The following is a 20837-nucleotide window of genomic DNA, read 5'->3' on the forward strand; positions in this document are numbered from 1 at the left end:
GTTGGGGGAAGGCTTTCCCTTTTATATTCTCAATGCCTACTGCCCACTAGGTACTCAAAAATTTGTTTAAATAGGGGCACCTGAGTGGCTCAGTGGTTTAAAGCCTCTGCCTTTGGCTCAGGTCATGATCCCAGGGTCCTGGGATTGAGCCCCACATCGGGCTCTCTGCTCAGCAGGGAGCCTACTTCCCCTTCTCTCTCTCTCTGCCTACCTCTCTGCCTACTTGTAATCTCTGTCAAACAAATAAATAAAAAATCTTAAAAAAAAATTTGTTTTAAATAAATGAATGCCCAGGGACACGTGGGTGGCTCAGTCATTGGGCGTCTCCCTTCAGCTCAGTTCATGATCCCAGGGTCCTGGGACTGAGTGCGCATCAGGCTCCCTGCTCAGCGGGAAGCCTGCTTCTCCCTGTCCCTCTCTAGCTGTCTCTCCCTGTCAAATAAATAAATAAAATCATTCATAAATAAATAAATGCCCAAAGAAATTACGGTGAGAGGAAGAATATGGCTTATTGAATGCAAACAGGGATTCCTGAAAGAAAGAAATGGAATCCACCATGGGAGTAAATGGTAGTGGATGCAGAGAGAACTGAGATAAGACTTAGCTGAATAAAATGAGAATTCACAACAAATTTGGACAAGATCATGGGTTGTAATCTATGAAGACTGAATGCCTGCTACTGGATAAAGCCAAGAGTTACTTGAGAGCAATAAAAAGAATGTCCTATAACTATACAAGGCTTTATAGATTACAAAAAACACTTTTACATTATGAAAATTTATCTCATTTAACCTTCACATGAATTATGAAAATTTATCCCCACTTTACAACTAAGGAAAATGAGGCTCTCACAAGCTCATTTCAGATTTGTAAGTACCTAAATTGCACTACCTATAAAGCTCTGAGAAGGCAGAGCCACTGCCTGCTTGTTTACTGCCATGTTTAGTGCTTAGCTCACATAAAGTATTCATATGCGATACTTGCTGGCTCAGTCAGTACAGCATGTGACTCTTGATCTGGGGGTTCTGAGTTCAATCCCCATATGGGGCATAGAGCTTATTTTTTAAAAAAGTATCCATAGGGGCACCTGGGTCACTCAGTTGGTTGAGTATCTGCCTTCAGATTAGGTCATGATCTTAGGGTCCTGGGATCGAGCCCCGCATTGGGCTCCCTGCCACTGGGAGTCTGCTTCTCCCTGTCCCTCTATCCTGCTTGTGCTCTCTCTCTCTCAAATACATAAATAAAATCTTTAAGGAAAAAAAAAAAAAGAAGAACCTTGATTTTGTTGTGGGTGCTAATTGTGTCCTGATGAAAATTACGTACCTTAACCTCATTTACAGATAGGGTTGAATTTTTTACTGTTTGGCCAATGGGATATAGACAGCAGTTAATGGGTACAGCTATCAGAAAAGCTTAAAAAGAGAACAGACTCAGCTAGCAGGACCTTTTGCCTTTTTCCCTTCCTCCTTCCACTGGCTGGAATTCAGCAATCATGAGATTAGCACCTACAAGCTATAGATGGTAGAGCAAAATGTTGGGAGAATAATAGGATATTAAGGACATCATGAAGCCACCATACCATCCTTGGAATGCCTACTATGAATTCACTTCTGTGGAGAAATAAACTAGCTTGTTAAGCCACTTGATATCCTTTACCAGTAGCCAAATTCTGTTCTTAATTGTTATACCAATTTTAACCTTAAATGTCAATATTCTCTCAGATATGCTCCAAAGCTTTTATTTCTCTGGGTTTTACTACTTTCTATTTATTTGATGAAGTGCTAATCACCAATATGGTGACAGTACCGGGAACATCTTTCACTAAGTAGCTCTTGTTGCTACCCTTAGACAAGAGGCAGAATAAACACCTTGTAGCATTTCTTCTGTGTTTATGTAGCTCAACACTAATTCCACTGGATTAATATGTGTTAATTTACACTTTGTAAATAAGAGAAGCAGAACATTTATGAAACTGTGTTCAGCTCACACAAGTCAGAAAAGGTTAAAAAAAATCCTTCGATGCTAATTTGTACATTAGACAATAGATAGGGCTGCACGACTTTCAGTAAATAAAACATAGTCATCTTTATAATCTCCAAATTAAGAGTTATTTTCTGATATTTTCCAAAATGTAATAAGAAACTACACAAAGAAATCTCCTTTTGTCATTTTCCAGGTTTAAATACCATGCACTAAATAAATAATACTTTATGGAGTCACCTAATAATTTCCCACAAGTAGTCCTTTAAGGAGAGCATGATGACCAAACAGTCTTTGTTTTCAAACATTTTTTCTGATTATATTATCTTCACCACAGGAAAAAACTTCAAGGCAGAAAAGTATAAAAATGAAAATCACACATTTTCCCACAGACATACACTGTACTAACACTTCAGTATCTTTCTTTCAAATCTTATTTCCATGTATATTTATTACATATCATATAAAACTTCATACTTTTTTGTGTGCACTTTCTAACATTATCAAAACTTTTAAAAAACATTTTAAAAATAAAAGTTTTAATTAAAATACATACACGTTGATTACAAATATTTTGAGGGGAAAAAAAAAAGAGGGAAAAATAAAGATTTTCCATATTCCAGGGGTGCCTGGTTGGCTCAGTTGTTAAGCATCTGCCTTTGGCTCACGTCATGATTCCAGGGTCCTGGGATCCAGCCCCTCATCGGGCTCCCTGATCAGTGGGAAGCCTGCCTCTCCCTCTCCCACTCCCTCTGCTTGTATTCCCTCTCTCTGTCAAATAAATAAATAAAATCTTTAAAAAAACAAACAAACAGATCTTCCATATTCTGTCATCCAGAGATAGACACTTATCAACATTCTGGTCTTTTTCCTGTGCACCAAGACAAATGATTTTTTTTCTTTACAAAATTAGTGCGGTGCTTATATTCAATTTTTTTTCATTTGAAATATTGTAAACACTCTTCCATAGTATATATTTAAATAATTTGAGAGATCTAAAAAAATATTTCATGACACACACATACGCCATAATTTATTTAATCATATAATCTACTGAGGGATAATTAGATTGTATTCAATTATGTAGTTATAAATAATGTTACAGTAAACATCCTGGTACATAAATATTTGCCTGTATCACTAAGTAATTCCTTATGAATAATTCCTTCCTAGAAAAGGAATACTGGGTCAAAAGATACGAAACTTTCAAACACTCATAATAACATATTGTCAAATTACTTTCCATAGAAGTTGTATCAATTTATATTTCCATTGCAATGCATGAGTGATTATATCATTCTTCACTCAAAACTTTAGGCTCATGTAACATACCTGTATAAATGAAATCTAGAAGTATTTGAAAGATTCCAGCTTCAATTCCTAGAATCTGTACAACATCTTTTGAGGACTCTTTCATTCCTCCAGTGAATAAAGCTGCGAAGTAAGGACTACTGGCAGCCAAAACCAGCCGATGAACTTTAAAAGTCTCGTTCCCAACTTGCAGCTGCACATCACAGAAATGCTCTCCATTCCTCATTTTATTGATCTGGGCCAAGATGAGTTGGGCATGTTTATCAGATGAAAATGGACTATTACCAGCCTTGGGACAGTCCTCATTAGCCATGTTGACAGATTAATTAAAAGGACTGTTGCCCATAATCTGATCCTACCCTGAAAAACAAAATAGGAGACCAGAAAACATATTTTTGTCTTTAACATGTCTTCTATTGACACACATTCCCTATCCTTTAGCTTAAAATCTACTTAGGGACATAAAATACACACAAAACAAATATGGGTTTCAGGGAAGGGAATAAGCAATGGGGCCTAAAATAAATGGAGAATGATTCATGGTAGAAATGGGACCTGACTGGATGTTGCAAGATAAAGATTAACATCTGAGGAGAGGGCATAAGCCCTTCTGGGTGAAATAAAGAAAGAAAAGGCACAGGGGCACCTCGGTGGCTCAGCTGGTTAAGAAAAGGCACAAAGGCAGAAGTTTTTGTACACTGTAGTTAAGAAAGCACATACTCTAACCAAAATGAATTTTCAAAAACCAACTGTGATCGGGCCAACTGTCTGCTTACAAACCTTCACTTGGCACACTTCTCTTAGTACACAAAGCCCTTCAAATCTCACCTCTGTCTACCTGTCCAGTCCTATCTCTCATACTCTTCTTTGAACTTAATACTCCAACAAAACCTAACAATTTGCAGTTCTCTAAAAGTGTCTCTTTCAAGGCATCCTTCCCCACCTTTTCCTTTTGGGTCTTTATTATAATTCAAGACTCTGTTCAAACATAATTTCCTGCAGGACCTTCCCTGTTCCTCTCTCCTCTGGATTTGGTGGCCATCCTAAACTCACCTATTTTTTTTTTTAAACTTACCTATTTTTTGGCTACATCACACTATACCTTGTCAGACACTACCAAACCTATTTTCTACAGACACATATATTCTCTGAAATCTTCCTGAGAGTCTCTTAAGGGCAGGGACAATCTTTCATAGTAGCAGCACCGGTACCTAACATATATTAACTTTTCAAATATTTGTGAAATGAACGAGTACAATGAGAAATAACAATAGCTTATGTTGTTTTTGTCTAACTATGATAACTTTTCCACACATTCTGCCAATTGCAATCCTCACAATAATTAAGATGTGGGAAGAAAAGATATTGTTATTTGAAATGAGAGAATAAGGAAACTGAAGCTCAAAGTTTCCCAAAGACACAGTGTTAGTATAATGACAGTCTCAGTATTGGAATCCAAGTCTTATTACTTTAAATCTTGGGCTATTCCCACCATATCACATGCACAGGAATTATTAGGACAGGTTATAGAGAAAAGGCTTTGAAACCCAAGGACAGAAATTTAGCCATTATAGACTCAAGAGTAACAAGACAACAGTCATGTTTCAGAACTGTTATATGAACCTTCCAGGGAATGAACTGAGAGGTAGCAAAGTCCTTGAAAACAGCCTTATACAGCCTCAACAATGAAAATGGAACGGATGAATCCAACTTACTTTTTAAATAAAGAAACCATGAGATCCAGTAATACAATATATTTGGGGATGAAGCACAAGGGAAATCCAAGATGACTATGGTTTTGTAACCTAGGCATCAAAGGGAACTAGTAAAAAGACTGACAAAAGGTGTGGGCTGATGTTAGAAAAAAGTGGTTAATTTTATAGCATTCAGTCAAACTCATCAAAGTAAAACTAATCATCATGATTATCTAGGAATTGAGAAATCTGATTGAGAAGTTCCAAGACAGCTGCTAAAACTTCACATTAGCATTTACATAATGTCAACATACTACATTTAACTGGCATATAAAAGCAAACAGGGCATTTGTCTCTATACTGAAATTTGACCTGCAGAATATTATCAAACATCACATGGCTGTTGGGCTTTTTTTCTGTTTCAGATTTCTTCCCGTCAGCAGACTTTGGACCCCAGCGGCTTGATTACAAGGTACCTCCTCTGCCCCCAACTTCAAGGCATCAAGCACAGCCACTGAGCTAAAATGCTGCCTCCTGCTGAGTTCAGTCAATATCCATCCACTCCGGTAGCAGACAGCAGAAATCCTAACGTGTTACCGTCCTTCTTAGTAGTTGCTGACACTATCCCACTACCAGTGAAGAACTTCATTCCAAAAGGCGGCACATGTGTGACCGTGTTTCCAAAAGGAAAGAGCATAACTCCGGGACACTGCATATGGACGTGAGGGACGTGCCTCAAGAGACCTAAACTTGAAAGGGAGAGATTATCAGGAAATGGTGGAGATGCCCAGAAGAATTAAAGAGGACCTGTGTTTGGTGGCCTTGACTTTACTCTTCAGAGCAGCGGGAAGCTGCTTCAGCAAAGGGTGGCAGAAAAAACAAGCGTCAAGAAACCGAGGTTCTTTGTGTCTGAGTCGGGGACCTGGAGAGTTACCCCTAAGCTGCTGCGACACTACAAGCCGATAAACATTCGGCGCTACCTAAATGGCGGAGAAGGCCTCTCCCACTTGTCCGGGGATATCGGACAGGCTGGGGGCTCAGCCTTCGGATTCCCTGGTGGGGGCGGGGAAAGGAGAGGCAGGAGCCGACCAGACCAGACCAAGCGAAAGGTGAGGGCGAAAACACTTGACTATCAGAGGCACGCCTGAGCGGCCAGAGTAAGCGGTTCCAGAGGCTCCTCTCCTCTCCTCAGGGTTCCCAAGAGCCGTAAGAGCGAAGAGGTCATTCCCAACCCCGTCACAGTCGCACCCGGACGCAGGCCCTTCTTACCGCCGCTTCCCCTTCCCGCCGGCGCCCGCTAAGGCCCTGCGCGCGCAGTCACTACCAACGCCGGCGCCGAGAGGGCGGGGGGAGCCCGGCTGGGCCGACAGGGCTGAGGCGACTGGGTACTATGGCCGACGGAGGACTGGAGGTGAGGCCGGGCCTGCTGACAAGTGCCTCTAGCGTGGCGCCGTCACTAGTCGGGTTGCGCGTGCGCAGTGTTCTTACGCTGGCGGGTAGAGGCGACACCCCGAGCCGGATGGCTGTGACCCGCGCCGGGTGTCGGATTCGCAGCAGGCGAGCTGCACAGCTACGAGTCCAAGCTCTTGCCTGTTGGGGCTGGCCTCCTCGACCGTTCCCCTCAACCTACGTTCTCTCCATTCTTGAGGCGTCCCAGATAGCCAGCGAACTTTAGTGTTTGTTTTAAGATTTTATTTATTTGACAGAGAGAGAGAGATCACAAGTAGGCAGAGAGGCAGGCAGAGATAGAGAGAGGGAAACAGGATCCCTGCTGAGCAGAGGAAACCACCCCCCCCCCCCCGCCACGGGGGTGGGGTGGGGTGTGTGCTCGATTCCAGGACCCGGAGACCAAGACCTGAGGGGAAGGCAGAGGCCTAACCGACTGAGCCACCCAGATGCCCCGAACTTTAGTGTTGAGGAAAGACAGAGATGAACCCCCGGCGCTGCGCTTCTATTCTTTTTTTTTTTTTTTTTTTTAACTTGAGATGTTACTTGACGTGTAACTTTAGCTTCATGTGTACAACATGATTCGATATTTCTACCTTATCTTATTTTAAAAAAATCTTATTTATCAGAGAGAGAGAGAGAGAGTGCACGCACACAAGCAGGCAGAGTGTCAGGCAGAGGTGAAGAGAGAAGCTCCCCGCTGAGCAAGTAACCGGATGCGGGGACTCGATTCCAGGAGCCTAGGATCACGACCTGAGCGGAAGACAGGGACTTAACCGACTGAGCCACCGAGGCGTTCCAATCTCTTTATTCTTTACCATTCACTCAGATCATTTTTTAGGTTTGCCTAAGCCTGGCATTTGAATGGATGCCTACTTTGAGGGAAGGGAGAACTCCAAACATCTAGTTCTTTTCACTGTTGAACCTCGTAATATGTCACGTTCATGATTTTCAAACATTTTGACCCCGGCCAACAGTGAACAAAAACAGTCTACTTCAAACCCAATAATACCACATACGTCTATAGATGTATATATCTGAAACAAAAATTTCACAGAAAAATATACTTACTGCCAGCAATTCACTAAATTTCTATTTCTCCTTTTCGATTCATTACCGAAAAGTGCTAAAAGAGACCCATTGTCTGAAAAATTATTACCCAAGACTTGGAAATGAGCAAAAGCGATTATTTGGGTGCGCTTTTACTGTAAGGCTGGGCATTGCCTAGCAGACTTTGGAAGGATTTGAGTCCATAGGGACCTCTGACTTTCTATTGACTAAACTATTTTGCAAGAAAATGGGTATTTAAAATCTTGTCCACTCTATAGAAAAAGAGAACATAAAAACATTAAGTTATATTAACCTATGGCATATTAAACCATTTTTCCTCTCAGCAAATTCAACATTCCTGACTCTTAGCAATTCATACAGCATTTCTGTAACATTCTACTGGCTCTGGGAACGCCTGGGTGGCTCAGTGGGTTAAAGCCTCTGCCTTCGGCTCGGGTCATGATCCCAGGATCCTGGAATAGAGCCCCACGTCGGGTTCTCTGCTCAGCGGGGAGCCTGCTTCCTTCTCTCTCTGCCTGCCTCTCTGCCTACTTGTCATCTCTGTCTGTCAAATAAATAAATAAAATCTTTAAAAAAAAAAACATTCTACTGGCTCTCATTAATTAATATAAATAATATTTTTGGCATGTGTTAATTTTATATTTTTATGACAGCCATAATTTTACCTTTTGGAAAATTATACTTCAGCACCACTAAAATTAATTTCCCAATTTATTATTGGATTGCACCCAGCAATTCTCTCTTCTCTGCTTCTCTCACCTACTTGCAATCTCTGTCAAATAAATAAATAAAATCTTTAAAAAGAGAAAACCAGTGTATATACATGGGAGCCGAACTGCTGGAATATATGGCATGTACATCTTCAATTGCACTAGAAAATACCTCTTTTCAAAACTCCAACCTATTTACATTCCCACCAGTAGTGAATGAGGTCCCTTCCTCCACAGCCGTGCCAACCCTTAATATCATTAGATGGTTAAATTTTGTATAACCTGGTGAGTGTAAAATGTTTCATTTTGTTATAATTTACATTACCTGATCACTTATGAGATCAGGCATTAAAAAGATGTTTATAAGATGCTACAGATTAAATTGTGTCTGTGCCCTGCCCCCACAAATTCATGTTGAAGTCCTAACTTACAATATGATGGTGTTTGGAGATGAGGCCTTTGGGAGGTAATTAGGGTAAAATGACGTCAGGGGAATGGGTCCCCCTTGATGGGATTAGTGATTTTATAAAAGAAATACCAGAAAACTTGTTTCCTTCCTCTCTCCCTTTCTCTTTCTACCCTTCTTTCTCCCCTTAAACCCGCTAACTCACTACACACACGAAGAAGAGGTCAAGTGAGCACACAGAGGTGGTAGCTAACTATAAACCAAGAGAGAAGCCTCAGAATGAAACCTACCTTGTTGACACTTTCATCTTGGACTTCCAAGCCTCCAGAACTATGAGAAATAAATTTCTGTTGTTTAAGCAACCCAGTCTGTGATAGCTTGTTATGTTAGTCTAAGCAGGCTAATACGTAGCCAACTGAGTTTCTTTTCCCATGAAATGGCTATTTATGTCTTTTGTCCGTTTTTTCTAGTTAAGTTTTTTAAAATTGATTTTTAGGAGGTTTTTTTTTATTATAGGTGCAATCATTTTATTGCTATTCACTTTACTGTGCTTCACAGGTACTGCGTTTTTTACAAATTGAAAGTCTGTGGCAACCCTCATCAAGCAATTCTCTTGGCACCATTTTTCCAAAAGCATTTGCTCACTTTGTGTCTCTGTGTCACATTTTAGTAATTTTTGGAATATCTCAAATTTTTCATGTTATTATTGTATTTGTTATGGATATCTATTATCAGTGATTATGATTCATTAAAAGTTCAGATGATGACTGGCATTTTTTAGCAATAAAGTATTTTTAAATTAAGATATGTGCTTTTTTAAGACATAATGCTATTACACACTTAATAAATGACCATATAGTCTATTTATTTAGTTAGTTTATTTTTTTTTAAGATTTTATTTATTTATTTGACAGAGAGAGAGAGCACAAGCAGGGGGAGTGGCAGAGGGAGAGGGAGAAGCAGCCTCCCTGCTGAGTAGGGAGCCTGCTGTGGGGATCAGACCTGAGCCAAACGCAGATGTTTAACCAACTGAGCCACCCAGGTGCCCTAAATGTGTAAATGTGTATATATATGTATATATGCTTATATGCATATATATAAAAATGTATATGTATAGTTTAAACATAACTTGTGTATGCACTGGGAAGCCAAAAAATTCATTTAATTCATATTAGTACAATATTTGCACTGAACCCATGATATCCCCAAGGTATGGGTATATATGTGTTACCAGTATTTTCTTTCTATTTGTGGTTTGTCTAGATCTTTCATTTCTTGTCTTCTTGTCTCTTTCGATAAATGAAAGTTCATAATTTTACCAATTTATCAGCCTATTTATGTTTTGCACTTTTGAGGTGTTGCTTAAGAAATTTTTCCTCTCTCCAGTGTCAAAAGATGTTATTTTATATTTTCTTCTAAAAGTGTTAGAATTTGGGATGCCTGGGTGGCTCAGTGGGTTAAAGCCTCTGCCTTCGGCTCAGGTCATGATCCCAGGGTCCTGGGATCGAGCCCCACATCGGGCTCTCTGATTAACAGGGAGCCTGCTTCTTCCTCTCTCTCTGCCTGCTTCTCTGTCTACCTGTGATCTCCGTCTGTCAAATAAATAAATAAAATCTTTAAAAAAAAATATAAAAGTGTTAGAATTTGGAGCACCTGGGTGGCTGAGTTGGTTAAGCGTTTGCCTTTGGCTCAGGTCATGATCTCAGGATCCTGGGATCGAGCCCCACATCAGGCTTTCTGCTCAGTGGGGGCCTGCTTTCCACTCTCTCTCTGCCTGCCTCTCTGCCTACTTGTGATCTCTCTCTCTCTGTGTCAAATAAATAAATAAAATCTTGAAAAAAATTTAAAACTTTTCTGAAAAATAAAAAAACAAGTGTTATAATTTTATTTTTCACATTTAAGTCACTAGGAATCGATTTTTTTAAAGATCTTATTTATTTATTTATTTGAGAGAGAGAGTGAGAAAGAACCAGACTCCCTGCTAAGCAGAGAGCCCTGGTGCGGGGCTTGATCCCAGGACCCTGAGATCATGACCCGAGCCAAAAGCAGGCACTTGATGGACTGAGCCATCCAGGCACTCCAGGAACCGATTTTTCCAAGTAGATTAAGATAGGTATTCAATTTCTTTTTTTATTAATATGCATAAGCAGTTATCACAACAGTATTTATTGAATAGTTCATATTTCCCCACTAATCTGAAATGCTAGATCTCCCTTTTTACATTTCCTTTTGGCCTGGGATCAATTCTCTGTTCAATTTCTTGGTCTAGTCATCCATGCCTTACTGTTTTAATTACTATAGTTTTGTAATAAGTCTGGTAGGACAAGGTTCCACTGTGTTCTTCTTCAGCAGTGTCTTGGCTGTTCCTGGGACTCTTGGTTCTTCTACATGGATTTTAGAACAAACTTGTCAAGTTGTACACACACATATATCCAAGGTGGGGGTTCTATTAGAACTTCAGTAACTCTGTAGGACAATTTGGAGAGAAATAACATCTTTATAACATTGAGTATTCTTATCCATTAACAAAATTAAATTTTATTTTTTTTTATATTTTTAAGTTTTTATTTATGTAATCTCTACACCCAGTGTGGGGCTCGAACTCACAACCCTGAAATCAGGAGTTGCATGCTCTTCCCTTGAACCAGTCAGACTTCCTTAAATTTCAGAAATTTTAGAAGTTTTATAACTTTATCCGTAAGGGTCTTATATATCTTTTATTAAATTTGTTCCTAAATACTTTTATCTTTGTGTTATCATACATTATATCTTTTTAAGAATTACACTTTATGTTTGTTGGGTAAAGAAACTAAATTCATGCCTGTATACTAATTTTATAGACAACAAGCTTAAGTCCCTTATTAATTAAAAAACTATAGGTTTGTGGAGTGCCTGGGTGGCTCAGTTAAACGTCTGACTCTTGATTTCGGCTCGGGTCATGATCTCAGGGTTGTGAGACTGAGCCCTGCATGTGGCTCTGCACTAGGCATGGAGCCTGCTTCAGATTCTCTCTCTCCCTCTCCCTCTGCTCCTCACCCCCTAAAAGAAAAAAAAAAAGAATATGCGCATTTTTAAGTATGTATGTATTTATTTATTTATTTTAAAGATTTTTATTTATTTGACAGACAGATCACAAGTAGCAAAGAGGCAGGCAGAGAGAGAGAGGAGGAGGCAGGCTCCCTGCTGAGCAGAGAGCCCGATGTAAGGCTCGATCTCAGGACCCTGGGATCATGACCTGAGCCAAAGGCAGAGGCTTTAACCACTGAGCCACCCAGGCGCCCTGTGCATTTGTATTTATAAGTGAGGTTGACCTTTACTTTTTCTTTATTACACTATTCTGTTCTAATTTGAGTATCAACATGATACTAACTAACATTCTAACTCAGATTTAAGAGTGTTTCCTTTTTTCCTTTTCTTTCTCTGCATGAGTTTAAGTAAGGTTGAAATTGGATAAGATTGGAAGAGGTTGAACTTGCCTATAAAATTATGTGGTTCCATTGTTTTCTTTGTGCAAGAATTTCTACATGTTGATTCAATCTCCTTAATGGTTATGAAACTATCATGTTTTCTCTTTATTCCTGAGTCCGGTTTGCTAATTTATGTTTTTCTAGAAATTTGTCTTTTTAATAAAAATTTCAAATTCATTAGCACACAATAAAATAGTACTATCGTTAATAATATTCTGAAATTTTAATCTCTGTTGTATCTATAGTTATAGCTTCTTTTTAATTCCTTTTTTTTTTTTTTAAGTAGGCTCCACGCCTGGCATGGAGTCCAACATGGGGCTTGAACTCACAACTGTGAGATCAACACTGGAGCTGGAGAGCAAGTTAGATGCTTAACCATTAAGCCACCCGGGTACCCCTCCTTTTTAATTCCTAATATTTATTAATGGCATTTTCCCTTTTTTCTTCATTGGTCTCACTATAGATTTCTCAATCTTATTCTTTTCAAAGAACTAATTTTGGCTTTGCCGATCCTCTCAATTATATCTTTGTTTCCTACTTCATTAATTTCTGCTTTTATGTTGATTATTTACTTATTTTAGTTTTCATTGAAATTACTGTTTTCTTATTTTTAGTTTAAGTTTTTGAGTTGCTTAGTTCCTGATTTTCAGTCTTTTTTCTTTTAGAATCTAAGTTTAAGGTTATAAATTTTCCTCTCAGTATTGCTTATAACATAAACATGAATAGTACCCCTCTGGAAGCTAGGCAACCAAGTAGCCCTGTTGGTTATAGTTGGTGGTAGAGACAGAGTTGTTTAGGGAAACATAATAAAATTTTCTGGCAGTAAGGGTTAAAAGCTTAAGTGCTAGAATCACAATGCCTGAGTTGAAAATTAAGACTCTGTCATTGGGTGCCTGGGTGGCTCAATGGGTTGGGCTCCTGCCTTTGGCTTGGGTCATGATCTCAGGATTCTGGGATTGAGTCCCGCATCGGGCTCTCCGCTCAGCAGGGAGCCTGCTTCCCCTCTCCCTCTGCCTGTCTCTCTGCCTTCTTGTGATCTCTCTCTCTGTCAAATAAATTAATAAAATCTTTTAAAAAAAAAAAAAGACTCTGTCCCTTACTAGCTGTGTTACTTTTGGCTAGTTATTTACATTTCCATTTCTTCAACAATAAAATGCAATGAATATTTACTTTATGGTGGTTTATAAGTATTAAACGCATTCATGCATATAAAGTATTTATATCATTTTTAGGAATAAACATTTAGCTATTATTTTTCTTATTTATCTCATTTTCACTGCTTGAAATAAGTAACCATGAATTTATAGTGTCATGGATTTACCCAGTTGAATGATTTTCCTTCATTAGTGCTTTGCTGCCTGCCTGGATACAGAAAAGCAACCATTTGGATTGATCCAGGATTAAGGTTTTGCCGCACAGATAGAATGAAAAGAAAATGGGTCAAGGACCCTGAGGACTTTATGACAGTGGTTGAATGAACTGAAAGAGTCATTCTTAAAAGCCCCAGGAAAGTTGTTCAGTAGAGTACGTCCCAGAAAAGTCTATGGCGGAGGTCTACTGCTTGCTGAGATTCTTGCTAACTTTTTTTTTCCTGTTTTTACAGAGAGGGACTAAAGGAAAAAGGGAAAGCAGACATGAGAGTGAGCTTCATTTATCCATTTATTCAACCAGTACTTAATGAGGGCCAACAATGTAGCAAACACTTTCAGTTGCGGTGATACAGTAGTGAACAAAAAATGTTCTAGGGGCACCTGGGTGGCTCAGTCGTTAAGCATCTGCCTTCGGCTCAGGTCATGATCCTAGGTCCTAGGATCAAGCCCTGCATCAGGCTCCCTGCTCCTTGGGAAGCCTGCTTCTCCCTCTCCCACTCCCCCTGTTTGTGTTCCCTCTCTCACTGTCTCTCTCTCTCTATGTCAAATATATAAATAAAATCTTTAAAAAAAAAAAAGGAGAGGGTTCCTATTCTTGCGGGATTACATTCTAAACAAGAAGGCAGAAATCAACAAATAAGTGAATAAATATATATCAGGAGATGGTAAGTGTTATGAAGAGGATAAAGAAGGATAAAGAGATAAAGTGACATATTAGGGAAGGGGTACTATTCTAGACAACGTCGTCAAAGAAAACCTTTCTAAGAAGATGACACTTGATCAGAGGACTGAATGGAGAGAGAGAGCCATGTAAAGGAGAATTCTGGACAGAAAAGTAAATGCAGGGGTGCCTGTGTGGCTTAGTCAGTTAAGCATCCGACTCTTGATTTCAACCCAGGTCATGGTCTCAGGGTTGTGAGATCAAACCCCTCACTGGGCTCTACACTGGGCATGGAACCTGCTTAAGATTCTCTCCCTCCTCATTTGCCCCTTCCCGCCTCTGCTCATGTGCGGCCTCTCTCTCTAAAAAAAGAAAGAAAGAAAAGAAAAAGAAATTCAGGGGCACCTGGCTGGCTCAATCAGTAGAGCATGCAACTCTTGATCTCAGGTCATGAGTTCAAGTCCCACGTTGGGAATAGAGTTTACTTAATAAAAATAAATAAATAAGAATAAAGAAAAGAAAAGTAAATGCAAAGGTCCTATAGTGAGAGTATGCTTTAGGATATTTAAGAAATAACAAGGAATCCATTGTTACTGGGGAAATATTAGCAAGGGGAAGAAGAGTCAGGATATGAAAGTAGACGGGTAGCTAATAGCAATATCACCTAGTGTCTTGTATAAGGAAGGGCTTTGACTTTTTTTCTGGGTGAAATAGCTATACTGTATAATTTGTTGTTATTTGTTTTGTTTTCTGAATGACAAAAGATAAATGGCTTTCACAGATTTCTGCTTATAAAAACCTGAAGAATTACCAAAGAATTAAAAACATTAATATGAAAAGATATATATGCACCCCTATGTTTATTGCAGCATTATTTATAATAGCCAAATTATGGAAGCAACCCAAGTGTCTATCCATAGATGAATGGTTAAAGAAGATGTGGTATATATATAAAAGAATATTATTTAGCTATAAAAAATGAAATATTGGGGCACCTGGGTGGCTCAGGGGGTTAAAGCCTCTGCTTTCGGCTCAGGTCATGATCTCAGGGTCCTGAGATCGAGCCCCGCATCGGGCTCTCTGCTCGGCAGGGAGCCTGCTTCCTCCTCTTTCTCTCTCTGCCTGCCTCTCTGACCACTTGTCATCTCTGTCTGTCAAATAAATAAATAAAATCTTAAAAAAAAAGAAATCTTGCCATTTGCAACAGCATGGATGGATCTAGAGTGTATAATGCTAAGTGAAATAAGTCAGAGAAAGATAAATACCATATGATTGCACTTATATATGGAATTTAAGAAATGAAACAAATGAGCAAAGGAAAAAAAAGGGACAAACCAGAAAACAGACTCTTAACTATAGAGAACAAACAGAAGTTTACCAGAGGGAAGGCAGACAAGAGGAAGGATTGAATAGGGGATGGGGATTAAGGAGTGCACTTGTGATGAGCCACACAAGTGATGTATGGAACTGTTGAATCACTATATTGTACACCTGAAACTGAGATTAACTACCTGGATTTAAAACAAAACAAAAACAAAAACAACCCACCCAGTTAAACTGTCTGAGTTCAGTTATTTGAGTTCTTTTTTTTTTTTTAAGATTTTATTTATATATTTGACAGAGAGATAGAGAGATCCCAAGTAAGCAGAGCAGCAGGCAGAGAGAGAGGGAGAAGCCGACTCTTCATTGAGCAGAGAGCCCGATTCGGGGCTCGATCCCAGGACACCAGGATCATGACCAGAGCCAAAGGCAGCCACCCAACCGACTGAGCCACCCAGGTGCCCCCAGTTATTTGAGTTCTTAAAGAACTACGTGTGTTACAGAGAACTGATTGTTGAGCAGAAGATGGAGGGACTCTAGGGCCACTTTTTTTTTATCTAGCCTAGGCACTCTTCTCTCATGCCCTGATTTCTCACCTTTTTCTTGTATATTGGTTGTAAATATTGTGTCTCTGGCTAACCTTGAGACCAGGATGGACAGACTGAGGGAGCAACTGAGCAAGGGATTTGTAAGATTGGGTGCTCCTATTTTTCTCTATTTTGTATTCCTTTATTTTCAGTATCTAGGACAGTGGTTGGCACATGGGATTTGTTCAATATTTATTAAGTGAGGGGTGCCTGGGTGGCTCAGTCAGTTAAGCATCTGCCTTCTCCTCAGGTCATGATCCCGGGGCCTGGGATTGAGTGCTGCATCAGGCTCCCTGCTTGGTTGGAAGTCTCCTTCTGACTCTGACCCTAAGCCCTGCTCGTGCTCTCTCTCTCTCTTTCATAAACAGATAAAATTTTTAAAAAATATTCATTAAATGAACGAATGAATAAATAACATTTCACTCTTTCTGCTTCAAGTTTATTCCTGCTCCAATTCATCTCCACCTGCAAATCAGACATGGGATTATATCACATGTGAGATTATATCTTCCTACACATGGGATTTATATCACACCCTTGCTTATATTCCTTCAGTAGTTTCCAATTATGTTCAAGAAGAAATATCATGAAATATTTAAGAGTAAAAACCAGAGTCAGTGTGCCTAGGTTCAGGGCAATTTGCCTTTGGGCAAGTTATTTAACTTTATTGGTAAATAGGAATAGAGAGCCTTTCTCTTAGAGTTGTGGTAGTGATTAGATAATCTTATATGTGTGATGTTGCCTAGATAATTGCCAGATCCATTATTTCATTAGAGGTGGCAAAACATTGGCTTTTATTTTTTTTTTTTTAATTTGTCAGAGAGAGAGAGAGAGAGAGAGAGTGAGCACAGGCAGACAGAGAGGCAGGCAGAGTCAGAGGGAGAAGCAGGCTCCCTGCCGAGCAAGGGGCCCGATGTGGGACTCGATCCCAGGACGCTGGGATCACGACCTGAACCGAAGGCAGCTGCTTAACCAACTGAGCCATCCAGGCGTCCCCAAAACATTGGCTTTTAAATTCTGTCATTTATCATTCATTTACTAGCAATGATACTTCTATAAAGAAATTTCCCACATCATACTCAAAGTATAGTCTATAAGTAAAGACAGGATAGAGTTGGATGCTTACTATTATCAATTTTTCAGAGTAATGATTCAGGGACCTAGAAACTACCAAAGGTGACCAAAGAATAAATTTTAGTGTCATTATGAAATAATAGATCTTTATTTATTTGATTTGGTTCAATTCCTTGCAATCATTATTTTCATTGGTATTCAGGTTTTCCCATTTTTGGTAAGTAGGAATCCCTTTCTTGTTGGCTCCCGTATCATTTTGACATACCACCAGTAGTCTTTGATAAGTTCTTTGCTTTCAGGCACAAGATATTTTAGGCTCATCTTAAAGTTTCTTGTCCCAGGCCTGAAATTGGCCATTTATCCAAAGATCTATCTCTAGGTCCTTTTTAATGGGAAATGGTATTTAGAGACTAAAATTTGGACACCAGAGGGAGCTAATTGCTACGGGGTTAGAGTATACTTTTTTTTTTTTTTTTAAGATTTTATTTATTTATATGACAGAGAGACACAGCGAGAGAGGGAACACAAACAGGGGGCATGGGAGAGGGAGATGCAGGCTTCCCGTGGAGCAGGGAGCCCCATGTGGGGCTTGATCCCAGGACCCTGGGATTATGACCTGAGCCGAAGGCAGACACTTAACCATCTGAGCCATGCAGGTGCCCTAGAGTATACATTATTTTAAAAAGAGTCTGAGTTGGGGACACCTGGGTGGTTCAGTTGGTTAAGCGGCTGCCTTTGGCTCAGGTCATGATCCCAGCGTCCTGGGATCGAGTCCCACATTGGGCTCCTTGCTTGGCGGGGAGCCTGCTTCTCCCTCTGCCTCTGCTGCCACTCTGCCTGCCTGTGCTCTCTCTCTCTCTCTCTCTCTCTCTCTGGCAAATAAATAAATAAAATCTTAAAAAAAAAAAAAAAGATTCTGGGTGCCTGGGTGGCTCAGTGGGTTAAGCCGCTGCCTTCGGCTCAGGTCATGATCTCAGGGTCCTGGGATCGAGTCCCACATCTGGCTCTCTGCTCAGCAGGGAGCCTGCTTCCCTCTCTCTCTCTCTCTGCCTGCCTCTCTGCCTACTTGTGATCTCTCTCTGTCAAATAAATAAATAAAATCTTTAAAAAAAAAAGATTCTGAGTTGTTAGTACACAGTTTGGCTAATACCATTGTTTTCCTTAGAAAGTTATGTTAAAGACTAGAGAATGGAGACTTTCCAACTTAGTAAACTACTTCACAATGAAGTAGAGGAAATTTATTAATCAGAAGTTCAATACTATTTGTATTTTTCTTTTCTCTCTTTTTATTTTTTCCATTTCTCCTGAGAAATAATAGTGTGGTTAGAAATGAGGAGTAGGGAAGAAAAATGGTTGATAAGAGAACCTGCTTTAAGGTTTGAGCAGAACATGTGCTGTAGAATTACCAGAGGCAGAGACAAACAGAATTTCTCATATTAACCAAAGAAATACATAACTCTGGAATGCAGAGAAGACAGAAAATATAGTGTTTTTTTTAGGAGAGGGTGATGGAAGGAAAGTATATGATTCTTTTTGGTGCACAGCCCAGAAGTGCTCAATAATTCCACAGCCATTATATATACTAATTTGGTAAGCAAATCAACAGAATATCAAAGAACAAGTAAAGTAGCTTCTTTACACATGGGAAGAGAACTGACCTCAAAGTTCACACTCCATCCTGTCCTTACTTCCCTCAAAATTTAATCTTGAATCTTGGTTGGGGACCACTCTGCATCTAAAACATATGTTGGTTTTGACGTCTATTTAATGCCCATGATTTTATTTTGGTTAAGAAAAGAGAGACAAATCTGGCTAGACCTCTTGTGATCTGGATTATATTTCCTCTACAGGTCAGTTTCAGGGCTTCCAGGAGTTGGGTTTAGCCAGAGAATCACACCTCTCACAGGATTTTTTTTCAAATAGGTCTTTTTCCACAAAGTACTTTTCAGACAATTGCCTGTTTCGAAGGCAACAGTTCTCAGCCCTGGTTGCCCATTAGAATAACCTGAAGAGCTTTTAAAAATAATACTATGCCAGGGGCACCTGGGTGGCTCGGTGGGTTAAAGCCTCTGCCTTCGGCTCAGGTCATGATCCCAGGGTCCTGGGATCGAGCCCCACATGGGGCTCTCTGCTTAGCGGGGAGCCTGCTTCCTCCTCTCTCTCTCTCTGCCTGCCTCTCTGCCTACTTGTGATCTCTGTCAAATAAATTAAAAAAATAATAATAATACTATGCCGGGTGGCTTAGTTGGTTCAGAGACTGACTCTTGATTTTGGCTCAGGTCATGAGCTCAGGGTCGTGGGCTCACAACATGGCAGCTCACAACATGACAGCTTATTCCTTCCAATCTAGCTATTAGAGATAGTCTCCCAGTGAAAAAGTTACAATCTTATGCAATATAATTACAAACAGATAATCACGTACAAATACAGTCACCTTTGCCATATTCTATTGGTTAGAAACAAGTTACTGGTCCCATTCACATTCAAAAGGAAGGTACCACATAAGGCAGTGAACACCAGGGATCATAGGAACCACCTCAGAGTCTGTCTACCGCTTGAACTAAGTAACTAAATAAAGAGTGAAGGAGGTAAAAGAGAAAGCTTTTGTTTCTGGTAACAGATCAACAAATAAATGTAGAAGAATGATAGGTAGTCACTATTTTCAACAATCACAACAATAAATGATATAAATAAAAATAGTTGATGGATGCTGAAACTATTGAGTAAAAAGATGTCAGAGAATATTTACATACTCTCAAAGTATCTCCTCCTAAACTTTCACTTCCAACCATATTTACACTCAAGCATAAAACAGGTAATAATTTGGACAAAATATTTAGAAGAATATTTTTCAGATATTGAAAAACAGGTAGAACAAGAGAGTGATTCTTGAGAGAAGGGAATCAGATGAAGTGAGCCCTATAATTACCCCAACTTTTTGCATGAAGAGACTTTCCTGTGACAGTTCAAGGAAGGAGAACACACAGTGCAGCATTCTTACTGAGTTGAGGAGACAAAGTTGTTTCCTACTAGTGTAATTTACCTTGATATGTCCCTTATTTTTCTGTAACTGGAAGTTAGGACTAAAAGTTTGCTTAAACTCAATTAAATATTGAGGCTAGAATATTTAGTAGGTTTTACTGGGTCCTTTATACTGTATAACAATATGATGCCCATAATGTTAGGTTGTTTAATTAATAGTGATGCTAGATTTGATCACTTGGTTAATGACCCCCGGATCTCTAAGTTGTAAGGATACATTTTTCTTTTTGCAGTTAGCAGCTAAATAATCTGTTGGTAATGGTTTGGCATGATAAAAATATCTTGTCCCCCAAAGGCTTTAACTCGTGATTTCAGCATCCCCCGGGTTTTCTCGCCTTAAACAAGTATTTTACAGGGAGTAGAGAAATGGCAATTTCTTAATTCAATTATTCCTTTTGCATTTAATAGCTGATTTCCCATAAAGAGAAACTTTCCTTACCTGCTTAAAAGGTAAGGTGAGGGAAAAAAAAAAAAAGGTAAGGTGAGTGCTTAATCTCTTTTAGTTGCCAATTTTCAGAATAGTGTGGATTGGAGCCTGGTTGGCTCAGTTGCTAAACGTCTGTCTTTGGCTCAGGTCATGATCCCAGGATCTTCAGATCGAGCCCTGCATCTGGCTCCCTGCTCTGCAGGAAGTCTGTTCTCCCTCTCCCACTACCCCTGCTTGTGCTACCTCTCTTGCTATGCTCTCTCTCTGTAAA

The 20837-nt window shown here is 39.6% G+C and overlaps 1 protein-coding gene across 4 annotated transcripts in view; it reads right to left on the reverse strand.

Moving 5' to 3' along the window:
- IPP (intracisternal A particle-promoted polypeptide) overlaps positions 1-6343 on the reverse strand; it is a 47205-nt gene extending 40862 nt beyond the window's left edge. For all 4 annotated transcript variants that reach the window (XM_032877645.1, XM_032877644.1, XM_032877646.1 and 1 more), the window contains exons 1-2: positions 6255-6343; positions 3313-3652 (exon numbers count right to left, since the gene is read on the reverse strand). In XM_032877645.1, coding sequence (XP_032733536.1) covers positions 3313-3604 — 292 coding nt within the window. In that variant the 5' untranslated portion in view covers positions 3605-3652; positions 6255-6343. The remainder of the gene's footprint in view (positions 1-3312; positions 3653-6254) is intronic.
- Positions 6344-20837: the final 14494 nt, after the last annotated feature.

Source organism: Lontra canadensis, unplaced genomic scaffold (assembly GCF_010015895.1).
Source record: "Lontra canadensis isolate GAN:19392208 unplaced genomic scaffold, GSC_riverotter_1.0 scaffold60, whole genome shotgun sequence".
NCBI classification, from domain to species: Eukaryota; Metazoa; Chordata; class Mammalia; order Carnivora; family Mustelidae; genus Lontra; species Lontra canadensis.